At 41.7% G+C, this 17,673-nt stretch overlaps 1 protein-coding gene across 1 annotated transcript; it reads left to right on the forward strand.

Moving 5' to 3' along the window:
* Positions 1–17: 17 nt before the first annotated feature.
* On the forward strand, positions 18–5,107 carry nup35 (nucleoporin 35). The gene is made up of 9 exons (XM_061692060.1): positions 18–300; positions 1,850–2,014; positions 2,105–2,232; positions 2,323–2,374; positions 2,440–2,548; positions 2,632–2,701; positions 2,797–2,925; positions 3,610–3,732; positions 3,842–5,107. Exons 1-9 carry the CDS (start codon positions 285–287, stop codon positions 3,917–3,919), a joined length of 870 nt encoding a protein of 289 aa, XP_061548044.1. The 5' UTR covers positions 18–284; the 3' UTR covers positions 3,920–5,107.
* Positions 5,108–17,673: the final 12,566 nt, after the last annotated feature.

The raw sequence follows: 17,673 nt of genomic DNA on the forward strand, positions 1-17,673 counted from the left end.
CTTCCGGGTGTGTGGTGGTACATGTGAGAACACGGGGGAACACTTTACACGGCGCGCCCCACGCACCCTCCGAACTGCAACCCATTTGGAACCGTTACCCTGTGGATTTGAGCCTACTTTATACGAAACCCCTGGGTGACATTATTTCGTCCCCGGAAGCCTCGTCACGTCCGGCGCTTTGGCACGTTTTAGGGCGCCGCTAGCCGCGTTAGCTCGGCGTTAGCCTGGCGTCACTTCCTGCATTTGAAATCGGTGGCCCAAAACAAACCAAAGTTAACCTAACCATGATGGAGCTCCAAGGTAAGTCCACTTTTATCATAAAATAACCTATTGCACACTGATCTTTATAGTTTTATTTCTTACTCAGAATTGCATAGCTTCAATGAGACATAATGCAATTTTTTTCACAATTTTAAAGAGTTCCCAGGCATGTTAATAACATCTCTGTGGGACACTATGGTCAAAGTACCTCAATGATCAAGAATTTGGGACATGTTTTAACAGCACAGAAGTACTGTCACGTCATAGCCACAAGGTAAGCAGAGCTGCAGTTGGCGCAGACTAGCGCTCGAAACATTAGCTTCTGACAATACATTTATTAATAATATTCGGCGAAATTGTTTGGCCATGGCATGCGCCACTATGTTGCTTGACAAGTGTACTCCAGTGGCTTGGCGATGAAATGCTGCATCATCCGGTGGTAATGCAATAAATTCGCTATAGGCAATCGCTTTAAGTGGGATGGCAGCGTTAGCTTTGTACAAGTTAGTCCACGTGTTTGCGTATGGTCATGTATGTGAGCGTAGTATAACTTTATTTATTACTGTACATGACTTCTTGAAAATAAACAACGTTTTGACCCTATGGAATGAATGTCAAGATTTGTTTCCAAAATACATTTTACATGTTTGAAGATAATTGCTGAAAAAAGGTTGAGAATTTTTCGAGTACTCTATTGTGGCGATATAGGGTTAAAGAGTTTTTCACCATTTGTTTTCCAGATAATTTTTTTTTGTTTGTTTTGTTTTTTGTCACACTTTAAGTTGTAAATCCTACAACTATATAAGAACTTGAGGGCAGTTTACTAGCTAGTTTAGCAACACCCCAAAAATGCATCTTGCCATTCAGATAGTCCTGATAGAGTGCCTCGTTGTTGGCAATGTGTGCGCACACGTCACTTTGAGAAAGAAATAAGAGTGCTGAGGAGGGACTGATTTTTTTTTTTTATTTTTTATTATTATTTTTTTTTATAAATAAGTCTGATATGACAGCCAGCTTGTGGACAGGGGCTTATCGCTAATGTGGCTTCTTTAGAGCGCCTTGTTGTCACGGCGCGGAAAAGCCCCGCAACAAACTGGTCAGATATAGTCCAGCCACTGGAGGCTTTAGGCAGATAGGCTCAAAAATGTAGTTATGTGTAGGCATAAGGAAGATTCTAGATGAAGTAGTGAAGTAGCCCCCAATTTTTGTTGTCAAAGTAGATTTGAGCGGTGTGTGGATTCAAGCACATTCAGAGCAAATGTCCACAGTGGTTGACAGCAGCGAGAATGGCTTGATTTTTCACCATTGTCAAACCTCATTTTATATACTTGCCGATTTTTTTAACTTAACTTTTTTTTATCATTCACATTTGACAGGGTTGTTAACGACACTCTTCTCTATTATTTAGTTTCAATATACAGGGACTTTAATTTTGGTAATCGCTTTCATTTCATCTTTTCATTTTCTTGGTCGCTCGCTTGTTTGTTGGGATAGGCGCACAACATGAGTGCTAAAACGAACCAATTTCACCATGGCCAGAAATAGATGTGTTTTTGAAAGTTGTTGGAAATTGTCTGCATCCTCACAGTGGGATCGGAACCCATGACTCTGGGCTCCCCGACCTCCCCCAAGCTCACCCATAGTGCTCAGTTCCTGCCGGGCTTCCTAATGGGCGACCTGCCCGCACCCGCCAGCCCTCAGCCACGCCCCTTCAGCATGACCGCGCCCCTTCTGGAAAGCACCATCCTCAAAGGTGTAAATAAGAGAATGTGTGTGTGTGTGTGTGTGTGTGTGTGTGCAGGCGGTTTAATGATAGTGTGTTAATGTTGTTGTGTGACCTAAGGAGGCGCAGGAGGCTCAGCCCCGCAGCCCATGGTCCCCACCCCAAAGGACAAGAGCGGCGCTCCGCCCGTGCGGAGCATCCACGACGGCCTGGTTACCGTGGGAACACCCCTCAGTGCGCAAAGACAGGTTGGCAGTGACGCAGCATGCTGTTCAATCAAATCAGAATTATTGTGTTTGTTTACTCTCTTGTGTGTATGTGCGTGTCTTTGTGTGTAGTCTTTTCCTAGCATGCAGTCTCCAATGTCGGCACGCCAGGCGTCCACTTCAGGTACACGCCACATACCTGGAATCATCAGGCTATGAGGTCACATGATGTCACCCGTTTGGTTCCAGGGATGCAGCAGCTGTGCCAGTCCCCAGCTCAGATGGACCCTTTCTACAGTCAGGGAGAGGCGCTGTCCTCCGAAGACCACCTGGACCAGACCTGGGTCACTGTCTTTGGGTAATAAACATATTCATAGTAATATTCATAATAGTATATTTGATATTGAGTTGTACATGTGTGTGTTTGTTTTGGTGTATCAGCTTCCCTCTAGCCTCTGCCTCCTACATCCTGCTACAGTTTGCTCAGTACGGAAACATCCTCAAACATACTGTAAGACGTGCACGTATATACACACACACACTAATTGTACAGTGGAACCTCCTGATGTCATAATAATAATAATGATTATGTGTGTGTGTGTGTAGATGGCGTCTCCCGGCAACTGGATGCATCTCCAGTATCAGTCCAAACTTCAGGCTCGTAAAGCTTTGTCCAAAGACGGAAAAGTCTTCGGAGATGCCATCATGGTGGGCGTCAAACCCTGTATAGACAAGGTGACTGTGTGTGACTGGAAGTGTGTGTAAAATGTCTGTGTCCAAGGCTCGAAATAAGAGAGTCCAAATTAGCATTTTGCGCCTCATTGAAAAGCAAAATTACGGATCGCAGATTTTTAAGTTTTTCCGATAATTGAACCTCGGAGATGTTCCCAAAAAGCTTCGTTGGGCTGGATGCGCGGGCATTAACTCACGCTTACGTCACCTACGAGAGGAAGTAGCAGGTGGAAGCGAAGCTATTTGGTTGAAGGAGCGGGAGCATGGGAAAGACGAATAGAGAAGAAAATTGCAAGAAAACAAAAGACAGAAAATGGCGAAAGTGTGGGAACATATCAGACTGAAATGGAAGGCGTATAATCGTTGTATTTTGCTCTGTGCCGAGGACGCCCAGAAGGGGTCAAATGAACGTAGCGCAAATCAGTGAGACTAATGTAAATTAATGCACCTCACGAACATATCGTTAGCCCTGCGGAAGGCTAGGTCTCTGTCAGTTATGACTCCAGTCGATTTTGAGGCATTTATTACGACGGTGACAACTTCACAAGTACAGTATATATTTTTTTGGATGTGTATTTGCGTCACTGAATGCCTGTATGTGACGTTGAACAACCTGTGTATCTGTGACTGTGTTGTGATTGGCGGGTGTGGTCACACGACCCTTCAATATTGCGTTTTACGTGTCAGAGCGTGATGGACAGCAGCGAGGTGGCCTCCTCCCCTCTAGCTAGCTCCTCCCTCCCTTGCACGCCGCGCTCGGCCATCAGACCGCTTAGCGCCACCTACAGAAACTCTGCCAGCGAATACCAGGTACCTTGACAATAACACACTGCAACTGTTTTTCTGTGCATGAGTGTGTGTATTTATCTGTGGGTTTGGATGTATTTTTCCGTGTGTGTGTGTGTGTGTGTGTGTGTAGGTGGTGACAGACAGTCACACACCCAGGAAGGACGACAGCTTTGTCTCCAAGGCAATGGAGTACATGTTTGGATGGTGACGTCATCACCAGACACTTGCTGCTGATTGGATGAGGATAACGTGTGTGTGTGCGTGCTTCTTTTATAGTGTCTATTTTATAATGTTTCAATAAAGTTTGTACATTACTTGATGTCGCCTGGAGTGTTTCCCCAGTGGCCACCAGAGGGTGCTGTTGACCTGCTTTTGTCACACAGGCTGTCCCACCCACAAATAGTCACTTTACCCAATAAGCAGGCGAGTACACAAGTGCTTATATGATTGAAATGGATTTAGTAACAGTAGCATAAATGCTAGTTGCTATTTTAGCCTCTACATTCCCTAGATGGCCGTTAGCCGCGTGTGGTAGCTGCTAAATGCCACTTGTGTCTACAAACTGTAGCGTGTGCTTGTGTTCTTATACTACGTTTACATGTGTCAATAACCCCCACGGTCGGTTGTCATGGGAACACGGACAGGAAGTACACGTTTATAAGACACTACACGTAGAGTTCGCTGAACTCAGTTTAACCGCGGCAACTTTTCCATCACTAATGAAGACAAAAGGCAGCAATTTCAGTGCGCAAATGTGTTTGGAAAGTTATTTTTGTTTGTTATTTCACAATTTTATTGCGCAAGTGTATTTGGAAAATTATTTTTTTTATTTCACAATTTTATTGTGCAAATGTATTTGGAAAATTATTTTAGTTTTTGTTGTTTCAATATATTTTGTTTTTCATAATGTTTTACATACTTCACGTGTTTTCATTCTTGACACGTGGTTTGTGTTTGAAACGTTTTGTGTTCTGTATGTTTTATGTTTTCATTTAGTTTGTGTTTTCTGAAATGTTTACTTTTTTATCTGCATGTGAAATATGTATGTTTTTTAGACATTGCAGGTGTTTTAAATATTTTTGTGTTTGTGTGTTTTCTTGTATTTTATGGCTTTCATGTTTCTTGTGTGCTTAATACAGTGGTGTCTTGACATACGAGTTTAATCTGGTATATGCGCATTCCGTTTTCGTCAGCTATTCCGTGTTCCGCGTTAGTCACGTGACGTTCCGCATATACCGGATTCATTCAGTGACTGCTTGTATCTCAAATCATCTTGACCCATTCAAATGAATAAAAATGCAATTAATCCCTTCTAACAACCAAGAAACAATCAAAATTAGTTTTTTTCCTAAAAATGTTGCACTTGATGGTATTGTACTCAATGTTGGGAAGATTACTTTGGAAATGTAGTTGGTTACAATTACAAGTAATCCTGTTGAAAATGTCATAGTGTAACTTTATGTGGTGATGTAAAATTAAATTTAATCACTTGTCTTAATTTTGAATTAAGGCATCAACAGGACTCTTGGATGTTTCCTCTTTAAAAAAGTGGATAAAACAATAGATTGTTATTTGGGAATTAACCACATTTGTTCTTCACACAAATAATAAACTGATAAAAAAATGTAAATAACAAAACATGAAATTTAAATATTTAATTTAAAAAAATTTGTACAGCATGTGGAAAACTACCATACCATGTTGACCTAATGACAAATTACAATATTGCATCCTAATCAGATGCCCGAGCCATCTCATCTGGCTCCTCAATGTGGAGGAGCAGCGGCTCTTGCCTGAGCTCCTATCTCTAAGGGAGAACCTTGACGCCCTGCGGCGGAAACTCATTTCAGGCGCCTGTATCTGTGATCTTGTTCTTGTGGTCACAACCCACAGCTCGCAACCATAGGTGAGGGTAGGAATATAGATCGACCGGTAAATTGAGATCTTCGCCTTTGTGGGCTTAGTTCCTTCTTCACCACAACGGACCGATACAAAGTATTTCACATATTATTTCTTTCACATCTTTTTTTGTAAAAATGGACTAGGATTGTTTGATGCGTTTCATGTGACATGTCAGGAATTGTATGAAACATTCCATAGGCGTGGCCTACAACCCATAACATTAATTCAGCGATAAACAAAATGTTATCACTCTTTATAATGAATGAAACAAACTCGAAGCAAGGAAGCTGTCAGTGGGTCCCGTTAGCCCCGTGGACACGACAGATGCTTCGGTCTGGCGACATTGTGGTTCTCCGTTGCCATATCAACCCCTCTGGTCACGGCAGCTGTTTTTACATCAAAAACAACATCGGCCTTCAAAACACTAATTTGGATAAGGAGCGTGTATGCTTGTGTGTGTCCCCCATAACTGACAGGAAGTGAGTACAGGCGAGGCTCTGATTGGATGTCAGCAATTTGGCGCTTGTCCCCAAGCAGGAAGTGGCGATCCCTGACATCCTGTCTCCCTTCCCTCCCGTGTCCTTGACCATTTTTATCGTCATAGGAACGTGTTGCATCCTTTACACGCAAACATACACACAAGTACAGTACATCTGACGCATAATGCTAAGGAGCTGTTTCTGTCAATTAGGAAAAAGCGTGCTATACTTCACGACAACAGAGGGCAGTGCTTTACCTCAAACTTGGCATGAGTGTGTGTGTGTGTGTGTGTGCGTGCGCGTGTGTGATAGGATGGTTGGGGTTTGTGTGTTTAGAGTGGGAGGGGGTATTCATCCTGAATTTTATCTCCCTGCGGTTGCGACTTGGTTATCTCTCACTACATAAACACACGCACACACACAACCACACTCACACACTAGTTCTAACAGTCATTTAAATGGAGTTGTTTCAGTTCCTTTTTGGTTTAGGTTGTGTTTGACTTGATAGAGTCTGTGTATTCTGATAGGCCACAATCAGTGAAAGTTTATAGCGTCACCTGTTTCTTTGGGTTTTATGAATTTAGCCTTTGTTTTTTTTATGTACAGTGGCGCCTTGAGATATGAGTTGAATTAGTTACCTGACCTTGGCCGTATCGCAAAACGCTTGCACCTCAAATCCTCTTTCTTCATTGAAATGAATCAAAATGCAATTAATCCGTTCCAGCACTCCAAAAAACACCAAAAATTCGTTGGTTTTTTTCATAAGAAATATTGCACTCGTCTTGTAATTTAAAGAAAACACAGTAATAAGATTTTTTCTCCACATAATTTGCAAACTAATATTGTCCTACAGCTGCAAGGAAGCCAATGGGTGAATGTCATTTCTATATTTGGAACTTCCTAGGTCCTAGTTCCTAGCTCCTCTTTTAAATGCTAGCTCTTCCCACCAGAAAATCTATCGAGGAGCCAGGATATTGACAGAGGAGCGATGCAAGAGGAGGTAGGAATGTTTAGGAGAAAAAAGACAATCATTCCTCAATGATGTCATTTCATGGAGACGTGTACTAAAGATGACGTGACGTCATTGACGTGTATCACAAATGAACCGTCTGCATGGGTAAATTATTACTATCAACACAAATGTCGAGTTTATGCTTTATATATTAAGTGGGATTACATTAAAGTCAAATATAATCAACACTGTTACTCTTTACAACTTTACAGATGCAAAGACAATCATGATTGTTCAATCCCAAACCCGTCCTGTCTTCCGTCTGTTTTATGTATTGTATGTGTTTGTCTGAGATTGCCCGGCGACCAGTCCAAATTGCACCCTGCCTCTCGTCCATTGTCAGCTTGGATAGGCTAGAGCTCACCCGTGACCCTTTACATGTTTTACATTTTCTGTGTTTTGACATTTTCACATGGTTTCACAGACTTCCATGTTTGTTCAAGTCAAACAGTCAAGTCAATTGACTTGAATCGAGTCGACTCGAGTTGCCGATTTTATGACTTGCGACTTGCTTGCCAAATACTTAAGACATTGACTTTGACATTAGACTTGGTAGCCAAAAGACTTCACCTGACTTTGACTTGAACTACATGACTTGACAAGTCATCTCGTTTAGCGTTAGAAATCTGTATTTTAATTAAGACAATTTGTCTTTTTTTTTAACGTAGCCACTTGTATGAACAACAATGGAAGGACCTCCAAACATAATAAAATTTGGATTCAAGAATTATGTTGTCAATGAACTCTGTAAAAAGAGGATGGCAACCTGCATAGCTTCCAACTTGCACATTAAAGACACAACAACAACGACGTCAAACTTCATCCGTCACTACAAAAATCACAAAGACAGGTAAGAGAAAGACTATCCATCCATCCATCCATCCATCCATCCATTTTCTGAGCCGCTTCTCCTCACTAGGGTCACGGGCGTGCTGGAGCCTATCCCAGCTATCATCGGGCAGGAGGCGGGGTACACCCTGAACTGGTTGCCAGCCAAACGCAGGGCACATACAAACAAACAACCATTCACACTCACATTCACACCTACGGACAATTTAAAGTCTCCAATTCATGCATGTTTTTGGGATGTGAGAGGAAACCGGAGTGCCCGGAGAAAACCCACGCAGGCACGGGGAGAACATGCAAACTCCACACAAGCGGGGCCGAGGATTGAACCCCGGTCCTCAGAACTGTGAGGCTGACGCTCGAACCAGTCGTCCACCGTGCCGCCCAAGAGAAAGTCTATGTTTTTTAAATTGAGACCACAGCATGTGGAACATAAGTTTTAATGTAACACCAATTGTCAATTGTTCAGAGTCAATGCTTCTAAATAAGATTGTTTAATTCTGAATACAGCCACATCCCTAGTTATGAAAGCATGTGGGCATGTAAGCAAATACATTATTCAGTTTGTTTTTACTTCTCTCAAAAAGTTTTACAGGGCTTTTGTTTAATATTGTTTTCTTAAGAACCGTAGAAGTTGCAAGGCTGTCACCACAAAGTAAACAGAATGGTCTGTTCAGAAATAAAGTTGAGTTAAATTGAGTTTGAAATACAACTTTAAAACAATTCAGTGCAATAAATAAAATCAATCATAATCTCAGTTGTTTTTCATTTAAGCTTTATAAGGTGTGAATACTTTTTTTTGTTATGATTTGTGAAGAAACATTTTATTACCACTCCAATATATGTTGTAACTGGAGCAAGATTGTATGACTTGACTTGCGATTTGCTTTAAACCAAGTAAGGACTTGATTCGACTTGCTTTATTTTTTTTCCCCACAGTGACTTGGGACTTGCTTGAGACTTGAAGGTTGTGACTTGCACATATGTGACCTCTGTCACATAATGACAAACAATCTGTTAAAAGGTGCTGATATAGCGCGACTTTAAAGCACACACAGGCACACGCGCACACACATACAGAAAGCACATTTTGCACACATAGTGTAGCACATGGCCTCTTTCCTGTGTGAGGACGTGTGGGACTCAAACACATGATCATGACGAACAACAGGACATCGTGACTTGCAAAACAAATCAAGCAAATTGAGAAACTTATAAAAAAAAATACATAAATAGTCAACTGTATTTTGTATTAAATAAGGTGACAAAACATAACTTTGTGTATGTATGTGTTATCTTATTTGCTAATAATCCACTTGACATACATCCTCATGTGCTGTGTGTGCGTCTAACGAGCAAATTCCTTCACTAGGCTAAGTTACAACTATGGTAGCATCCTCAAACAACTACCATCAGGCATCCTCCAGCTTACAACTAGCATCATCAGGGTAACCACTAGCATCCTCAGGGGAAAAAAATAGCCTCCTCAAGCTAATAACTAGCATTACCAGGCTAATGACTAGCATCCTCAAACAACTACCATCAGGCTAGCCACTAGCATCTTCCAGCAAACAACTAGTATCGTCAAAAAAAAACAGCAATCATCAGCCGAACTACTAGCATCATCAGGCTTACAACTTGCACCCTCCAGCTAACAACTAGCATCCTCAAAGAACTACCATCTTCAGGCTAGCTTCTAACATCACCAGGATAACAACTGGCAACCCTTAGGGTAAAGAGTAACGTCCTTAGAATAACAATTAACATCCTCAAGCTAGCAACCAGCCTCCTCAGGCAAACAACGAACATCCTCAAGCTACTACCATCAACAAGCTAGCCACTAGTATCACCAGGCTTACAACTAGTATCCTCAGGGTCAAATGTATCATCCTCAAGCAAACAACAAGCATCGTCAGGCTAACAATCATCCTCCAGCTAACAACTAGCATCATCAGGCTAGCCACTAACATCACCAGGCTTACTACTGGACTCCTCAGGGTGACTAATAGCATCCTCAGAGTAAAAAGTAGCATCCTCAAGCGTCACCAGTCTAACAACTGCAATCCCCCATCAACCTCAAGCTAACAACTAACAACCTCAAACTAACAACCAGTATCCTCAAGCTAACAACTAGCATCCTAAAACAACTCCCTTCACCACGCCAGCCACTAGCATTACTAGGCTAACAACTAGCATCCTTAGAATCCTTGTGGCACCAAATAGCATTCTCAGGTTAACAATTAGTAACAGCGTACCTTAAAAACTATGATTTCAAGTAGATGTGGACAATGTAATGTCTGTGAATGAACACAAACGTCTTGTGTGTGTTTGTGTGTGTGTGTGCGCGTGTGTGTGTGAGAGTCGTCCCCGTGTGCTTGCGACTTTGACAGGGAAACGTGAGACTGTGGCGGAAGATTCACTTCCTGCCCGGCACAATGGTGCTTGTTCCAGACAGGAAGTGATGTAATAACTATCAAGGTCTCTGACACAAGAAGAGGAGAATGTGGGTCAACCGGCGTACGCGCTGTCGTCTGGGTTAGCAGGTAGCTTAGCGTAAAGTCATGCATGTACGCATTTTATGGGGGATTCACGAGGAAATTCCTGAAGGAGATTAAAAAAAAAACAAACGTTAAAGTTAAAATTCCCCCCTCTAATTCTGTATGTACAGTACAATACAGTACAGTACTACAATGCGAGTCAGTACGTTTGCAAAGGGTTAGCTATTTCTGGAAAAAGTCTTATATTAAAGTCCTAAAAAAAATACAAATAAAAGTGTATTTCTGAAAAATTTCATATTTTTATGTTATAGTTATTTTAGAAAAAGTAATATCTATCCATCCATTTTCTGTACCGCTTATCCTCACTATGGTGGCGGGCGTGCTGAAGCCTATCCCAGCTATCTTCAAGTAAGAGGCGGCGTACACCCGGAACTGGTCGCGAGCCAATCGCAGGGCACATATAAACAAACAACCATTTGCACTCACATTCATACCTATTGGCAATTTAGAGTCTTTAATCAACCTACCACGCATGTTTTTGGGATGTGGGAGGAAACCGGAGTGCCCGGAGAAAACCCACAGAGCCATGGGGAGAACATGGAAGCTCCACACAGGCGAGACCGGATTTGAACCCAGGTCCTCAGAACTTTGTGGCAGATGACAAACAACCATTCGCACCCACAGTCATGCCTACGGGCAATTTAGAGTCTCCAATTAATGCATGTTTTTGGGATGTGGGAGGAAACCGCAATGCCCGGAGAAAACCCACGCAGGCACGGGGAGAACATGCAAACTCCACACAGGCGGGGCCGAGGATTGAACCCCGGATCTCAGAACTGTGAGGCAGACGCTCTAACCAGTCGGCCACCGTGCCTTGTGCTGGAGCCTATACCAGCTATTTTTTCCGAAACTATTTTCCCCTAAAAAGTCGCAAATTTCTGAAAAAGAGTTGGATATTTCCAAAAAAGGCGGCATACTGGAATTTATTTTGTCATATATTTCCCCAAAAGCTTTTATTTTTTTTTTTTTTTTTTGCATATTTCTGAAAAAAAAAATCATACATTAAGAAAAAAAAAACTATATAGAAAATATCGTATATTTTTGAAAAATGCCTAGTTCCGGAATTGTATATTTGGAAAATATTTTTTAAAAGTTGTCAATAAAAAAAAAAATATGTTTTAGAAAAGAATCCTACATTTGAAATTTAAAAAAAAATAAAAAAAATTAAATTAAAAGAAAAAAGTATATTTCTGAAAAAAAGTTGTGTATTTGACAAAAACTATTTTTGAAAAAAGTCAAGTTTTCCAAAGAAAACATATTTTTGGAAAAAAAAAAAATGCTTATGAGCTTGGCAAACTTTCCACGCAGCTTACTTGGTCTTTTCCAGGGTCAAACTTTGACAATCATAAAACAATGTTCCAAGTATAAAAGAAGTGAACTAAATTGTGTCTTCATCGTCACATGCACTGCTGGCCATGTGTGAGTGTAGTCTCCAGCACACCATCATTATACACGAGTATAAATCTTCTCTGTTTGGTTGTGCATCTGAACACACACACTCACACAAGCACACACACACGCACACACCTTAAAAGAAAGAAGTCAAGATGACTTCTTTTTCGTTCAGATAACAACACGTCAAAACAGTCGCTAACTTGACGCTAACCAGAGCGCATACTTTGCATACTGTATGTAACACACACACGTTAACACACGCTAAAGACTTGCATCCTCAGGCTAGCAACTAACATAACCAAACCTTAAGAACAAGCACAACTTAAAACAGACGTACAACAATGTCTATGAATAAACATCTACGTGTGTGTGTGTGTGTGTGTGCGTGTGTGTGTGTCTGTGTGAGTATGTGTGTGTGTATGTCTGTGTGTGTGTGCGTACGCGCATGTCCATATGTTGGATCATTAACGACTTCAAAGCCTGCAGCAGTAACACAATGTGTGTGTGTGTGTGTGTGTTTGTGTTTGTATGAGTGTGTGTATGTATGTGTGTCTGTTGTCCCACAGGCAACACAAGCTGTTACTGAGGATGATGTACACACATACACGCACGCACACACATGGAGTGTTATCTAGTAGTTAATTAGCATTGTGATAATGTGACTGCAGTTTATTTACAACAACATACAAACACACACACACACACACACACACACACACACACACACAGCCACACATTCAAACACAGACATTGACACACACATAGACAACTTGACACAGAAACAAACACACACATGCACACATATATATGCACATATATATGCACAGGCATTCCCATACACACAAACACACACACTTACACGCACACACATACACACACACACGCACACACACACACACACACACACTCTCTCTCTCTCAATCTTTCACACACACACACACACACACACACAGACACACACACTTATCATTGGTCTGGGTCTGATCAGACTAATCTGTAGTAAATAGACATGAAAACAGCAGGGACACACCAACTATTAGCTATTAGCATTCCACAGATAACAACCGCGCACAAACACACATGCGCACACACAAGCAGTCCTCATGTTCTGGTGATGCTAGTTGTTAGCCTAATGATGCTAATGTGGATGCTAGTTAGCGCTTACTCTGCAAATGCTGCTCTTGACAAGCCCAGTTGATGCTTGTTCCTACTGATAGGTGGTTAGCAGGTAGCTAATGAAGGAATGCCAAGGATGCCTCTGCATTCCAGATGGCCGTGAAGTCGGAAACCTTTCGCTGGGAGGTCCCACTTCAAAGCATTCCAGTCAAATGTGTTTAAAAAAAAATTTAAATGGCCGACGACCATGCTAAGCTACTGTTTGTTTGTTTTTTTCTGTCTGCAACTACTGACACTTTAAATCAGCTTAGAATCACTTATGATGCTAGCTGTTAGCCTGAGCAACCTAGTTGTCATGTTGTTATTGTTGCATGTGTGCGTGAATATGCTTCTGGTGTGTGTGTGTGTATGAGTGTGTGTTTGTGTATGTGTGTATTGTGTGCGTGTGTCCAAGTGTGTATAGGTGTGTGTAAATGAATGAATGTGTGTAGGTATTTGCGTGCACGAGTGTGTGTGTCCGTGTGTGTGTCAGTGTTTGTGGAAGTGTGTGTTTATGCTTCTGTGTATGTGTGTGTGTGTAGGTGTGTGTATGTACACGAGTGTGTATGTGCACGTGCTCCTGCGTTAGAGTAGGTGTTTGTGTGTGCCTGTGCATGTACATTTATGTGTGAATGTGTATTCATGTATGTCTAGGTGTGTGTGACCGTGTGTCTGTCTTTTATGTTTGCACATGTGAGTGTCTGTGTGTGCATGTATGTGTGATTTATTTATTTATTTATTTTCCAAGCCATTCATGACTGTCATTGTTCCTTTTCCATACGGGATATACTTCTGCTTTCTGATTGGCTAAAATGGTCTTGCATTGTTGTTGCCATGGTTTAGCTACCATGTCATGTTGCACAAATCATTACATTCTTAACACAAGGAAAGGTGTGTGACCATATATGGCCATGTTCCTGAACTTGTTTGCAATGACAGCATCAAAACGCCTCCTGTATGGAGAAACTAGTTGCATGCATTGCTCTGGTGTGATTTTGGCCCATGCCTCAACACAACTAGTCTTCAAATCTTGAAGGTTCCATGAGCTTCTTTTATGGACCTTGAGTTTCAGTTCTTTCTTTTTATTTGTTCTACTTTCTTTGTATGTATGGAATACTTGGGTTGTTTATTTTAGCCGGAGTATATAGTATATGAAAGTAGGTCATTCATAAAAAGAGTAAATATTTTATCAGTGCATATATAATAGAGTCACATGCCCCATGAGGGAGGGAGAGAAACATAAGTGTGTGTTTGTGTGTGTGTGTGTGTGTGCGTTGCATGTGTGCGTGTGTGTGTTTGTGTGTGTGTGTGTGTGTGTGTGTGTGTGTTAAGGGGGGCTGTGAACAGCTTGTGACGTCTCCAGGCCATGATAACGTCTGCTAATTGCTAACATCAGGACACTGTATTTGTGTGTGTGTGTGTGTGTGTGTGAAGAGTTTGTGTCTGTGCATGTGTGTCATCATGTATTTTTTTAAACAGACCCAAGATGTAAAACATCTTTGAGGTGGTGACCTCCTACAGGGTTCAGTGATAATTTTTGGTGACTAAACACAGGCCAGACACACACTTCACTTCCTGTGTGTGTGTGTTGTGACATCATTATGTGAGCTCACTGTTGAAACTCACTTGTCTGCAATGTCACTTTAGTAGTTAACAAAACCATGTTGTGATGTAAAGTTAAAATAAAATATCTTACGAATTTGAAACACCACACAGAACAGTGTTGTCAACAAGCATTATAAATTGAATACATAAAAAATATAATAACAATAATGATAATATACAAATATGGTGGAACGGTGACCGACTAGTTAGAGTATCTGCCTCACAGTTCTGAGGACTGGGGTTCAATCCCCGGCCCCGCCTGTTTGGAATTTGCATGTTCTCCCCGTGCCTGCATGGGTTTTCTCCGGGCACTCCGGTTTCCTCCCACATCCCAAAAACATGCATGTTAGGTTAATTGAAGTCTCTAAACTGCCCGTAGGTGTGAATGTGAGTGCAAATGGTTGTTTGTTTATGTGTGCCCTGCGATTGGTTGGCAACCAGTTCAGGGTGTACCCCGCCTCCTGCCCGATGAGAGCTGGGATAGGCTCCAGCGCTCCCGCGACCCTTGTGAGGAGAAGCGGCTCAGAATATGGAAGGACGGAAATAAATACATAGGCTGCAAAAATCATGAAAAATAGAGCCCACTTCTAACCGTTGGTTGCTGTGGGCATGTCCGCTGAATGCACTGAAAACACGCCCCGCTCAACGTTCACCTGTCAATAAAATATGTTTTCTCGTACAATGTATACTCAACATTCTGAATAACGTGTGCCACTGTATTTAATAAAGAGGTACCTTTAACTAAAATGTCTCTTTATGTGGACCCACACACCGACACAACCACAAGCCGGGCATTGACGTATTTGACGATCCCGCCCCCAGTCAAGCGAGCTCGCTAACTAATTAGCTCGCTAGGTCATTAGCTAGCCAACGTAATGAACAGTTAACTTTGTCTTAAGTGCCACTGTTGTGTGAAACCAAGTACGCGTGGCTCACGGACTAAACGGCGGTAAATTGGACAGCACAAACGCCTGTACGTCAGAAAGTCAAAAACCTAATGATTAACTAATGATTTTCATTGATTTCTGGACAAGTCAATTTGGGTCGATAAAAAGTGACATAAAATCCTTATCTGATTCTTACAAACTAGGACTCATTTTACTTGCGTTTCAAATCTCTATGCAATCAATGATCTCCTCTATTTTGATATACAGGTGGTTTGAATTTTTAGTGACATACATGCTTGTTAGCCTGAGGATGCGAAAAAATTATAATGAACAACAATGCAACAATAACACAGCAATAGCCGTATACACAAAAAGCACATATTGTTTGTTGTTGTTGTTTTGCATGTTTATCATTATGCTAATCAGTTTAGCCTGACTACGAGAATGTTCACAGAAGTGGTTTCACAGACCCTTGAATTGGACCAGGAAGTGAACAGGAAGTAAACAGGAAGTGAGCTATTCCCCAACTGGTTTATCGTTGCCTGTTCATTCAATCGCACCACGTTGCATTGTGGGTAAACTCAGCTTTCATGTTTTACTATTCATGTTGTATAGCTCACATTGGGTCGTACTGCACAGGAAATGCCAACAAACACTTTGGTTCTGACTTCTTGTCTGACGCTCATGCACACACACGCACGCACACACTCACACACGCATGTATGCGCGCACACAGACACACACACACATGCGCATCTGACATCTTTTTTTATTTCATGTAGTTTTATTTTGGGAATGTGGATCTTTGTTTACAGCTCTAGGCTTCCTCTTCTCCCGTTTCACACTCATCCAGACTACTCCTCGTATTCATACTCATCCAGTGCATGCCGGCAACACACTACAACCTGGACCAGAACCAGGGCCAAAACTAGACCTAAAGTCACTTCTCATTATTTTCATTTTAATCAAACAACAAACGTGTCATGGAACATTTAAGGCAGATTTAAAAGAATCTCAGTTCGTATACTGTATGTCAATCTACACAGTACTGTACTAATGAATAATCCATCAGTATTTAGAGATTTACATTACTAGGGAATATTGCAATACATTAAAGTAGTTAATTTATTTTGGTAACTTCAGTATATTTAGTGAGTGCTCTATTTGTGTTATGTTAGTGAGTAAATCAGACAATTCACTGAGTATTTAAAGACCCACTAAAGTCACTCAAAAAATGTCTTGTAAATGTGACACACCACATAGAAGAGCATTGTAACAAACTGGAAAATTTTAAATGAATAAAAATACGAAAATAAATGTATGTAAAATCAGGCTTCGAAATGGTCAAGAATTGAGACATTATTTCAGCTTGCAGAAGCTGTGGGCATGTCACTGAATTTACACCTGTCAATCAAAAACATGCCTTGTCTTGCGGCTCGTAAGAGAATTCCGAGCGATGCACATTGCGTACGCACTCACAGGCCGCAGAGAGGCACTCTGTGGCGGCCAAGCAGGCTCTGAACCCCTGGAGGATTTTCTTCCCTCCTCCTCACCCAGCTACATCACGGTCTGACGGCCCTAACACGGTTGAGCCGAACCGCTGGTGTCTACCCTTACCGCTGGCAGACTGGCGTGGGGCCGCCGGGTCGGCGGAAACGTCCGCTTCCCTGCTGCCTCGCTATGCATCTCACATGGGGGCACACCACGACACAGGCACTTTAGCCCAAATAACACAAAGTGCCGCACCATTTTAGCCTCGCCCAAACAATCTGGACAACTCAGATGGTGAAAAACAGTGTTAAGCACCGTTATATCTCGACGTTTCAGTAATACATTGTTCTCAATCTTTGCACGTTTTCAGCACTTATCTTGAACATATTTAAAGATCCCATATTTTGCCAAACCAACTTTTTCTTGTATTTGGGATGTAATATTGGCTCTGTGGTGCCTCAGTAAACATGTGAAATATGAATTAAAATCGTCCACGCATTCCTGAGTTCGAGAGGATTTTCTGCCGAGAGGCCTAAAATCAGGTCATTTAAATTTCTCAATCTGTCCCTTTCTGCTCCGGAGCCAGGGCTTTCATAACAGGCACGTATGCTCTCACAAGTGGGTCTTCTATA

The sequence above is a fragment of the Phycodurus eques genome, chromosome 12, assembly GCF_024500275.1.
Source record: "Phycodurus eques isolate BA_2022a chromosome 12, UOR_Pequ_1.1, whole genome shotgun sequence".
NCBI lineage: Eukaryota > Metazoa > Chordata > Actinopteri > Syngnathiformes > Syngnathidae > Phycodurus > Phycodurus eques.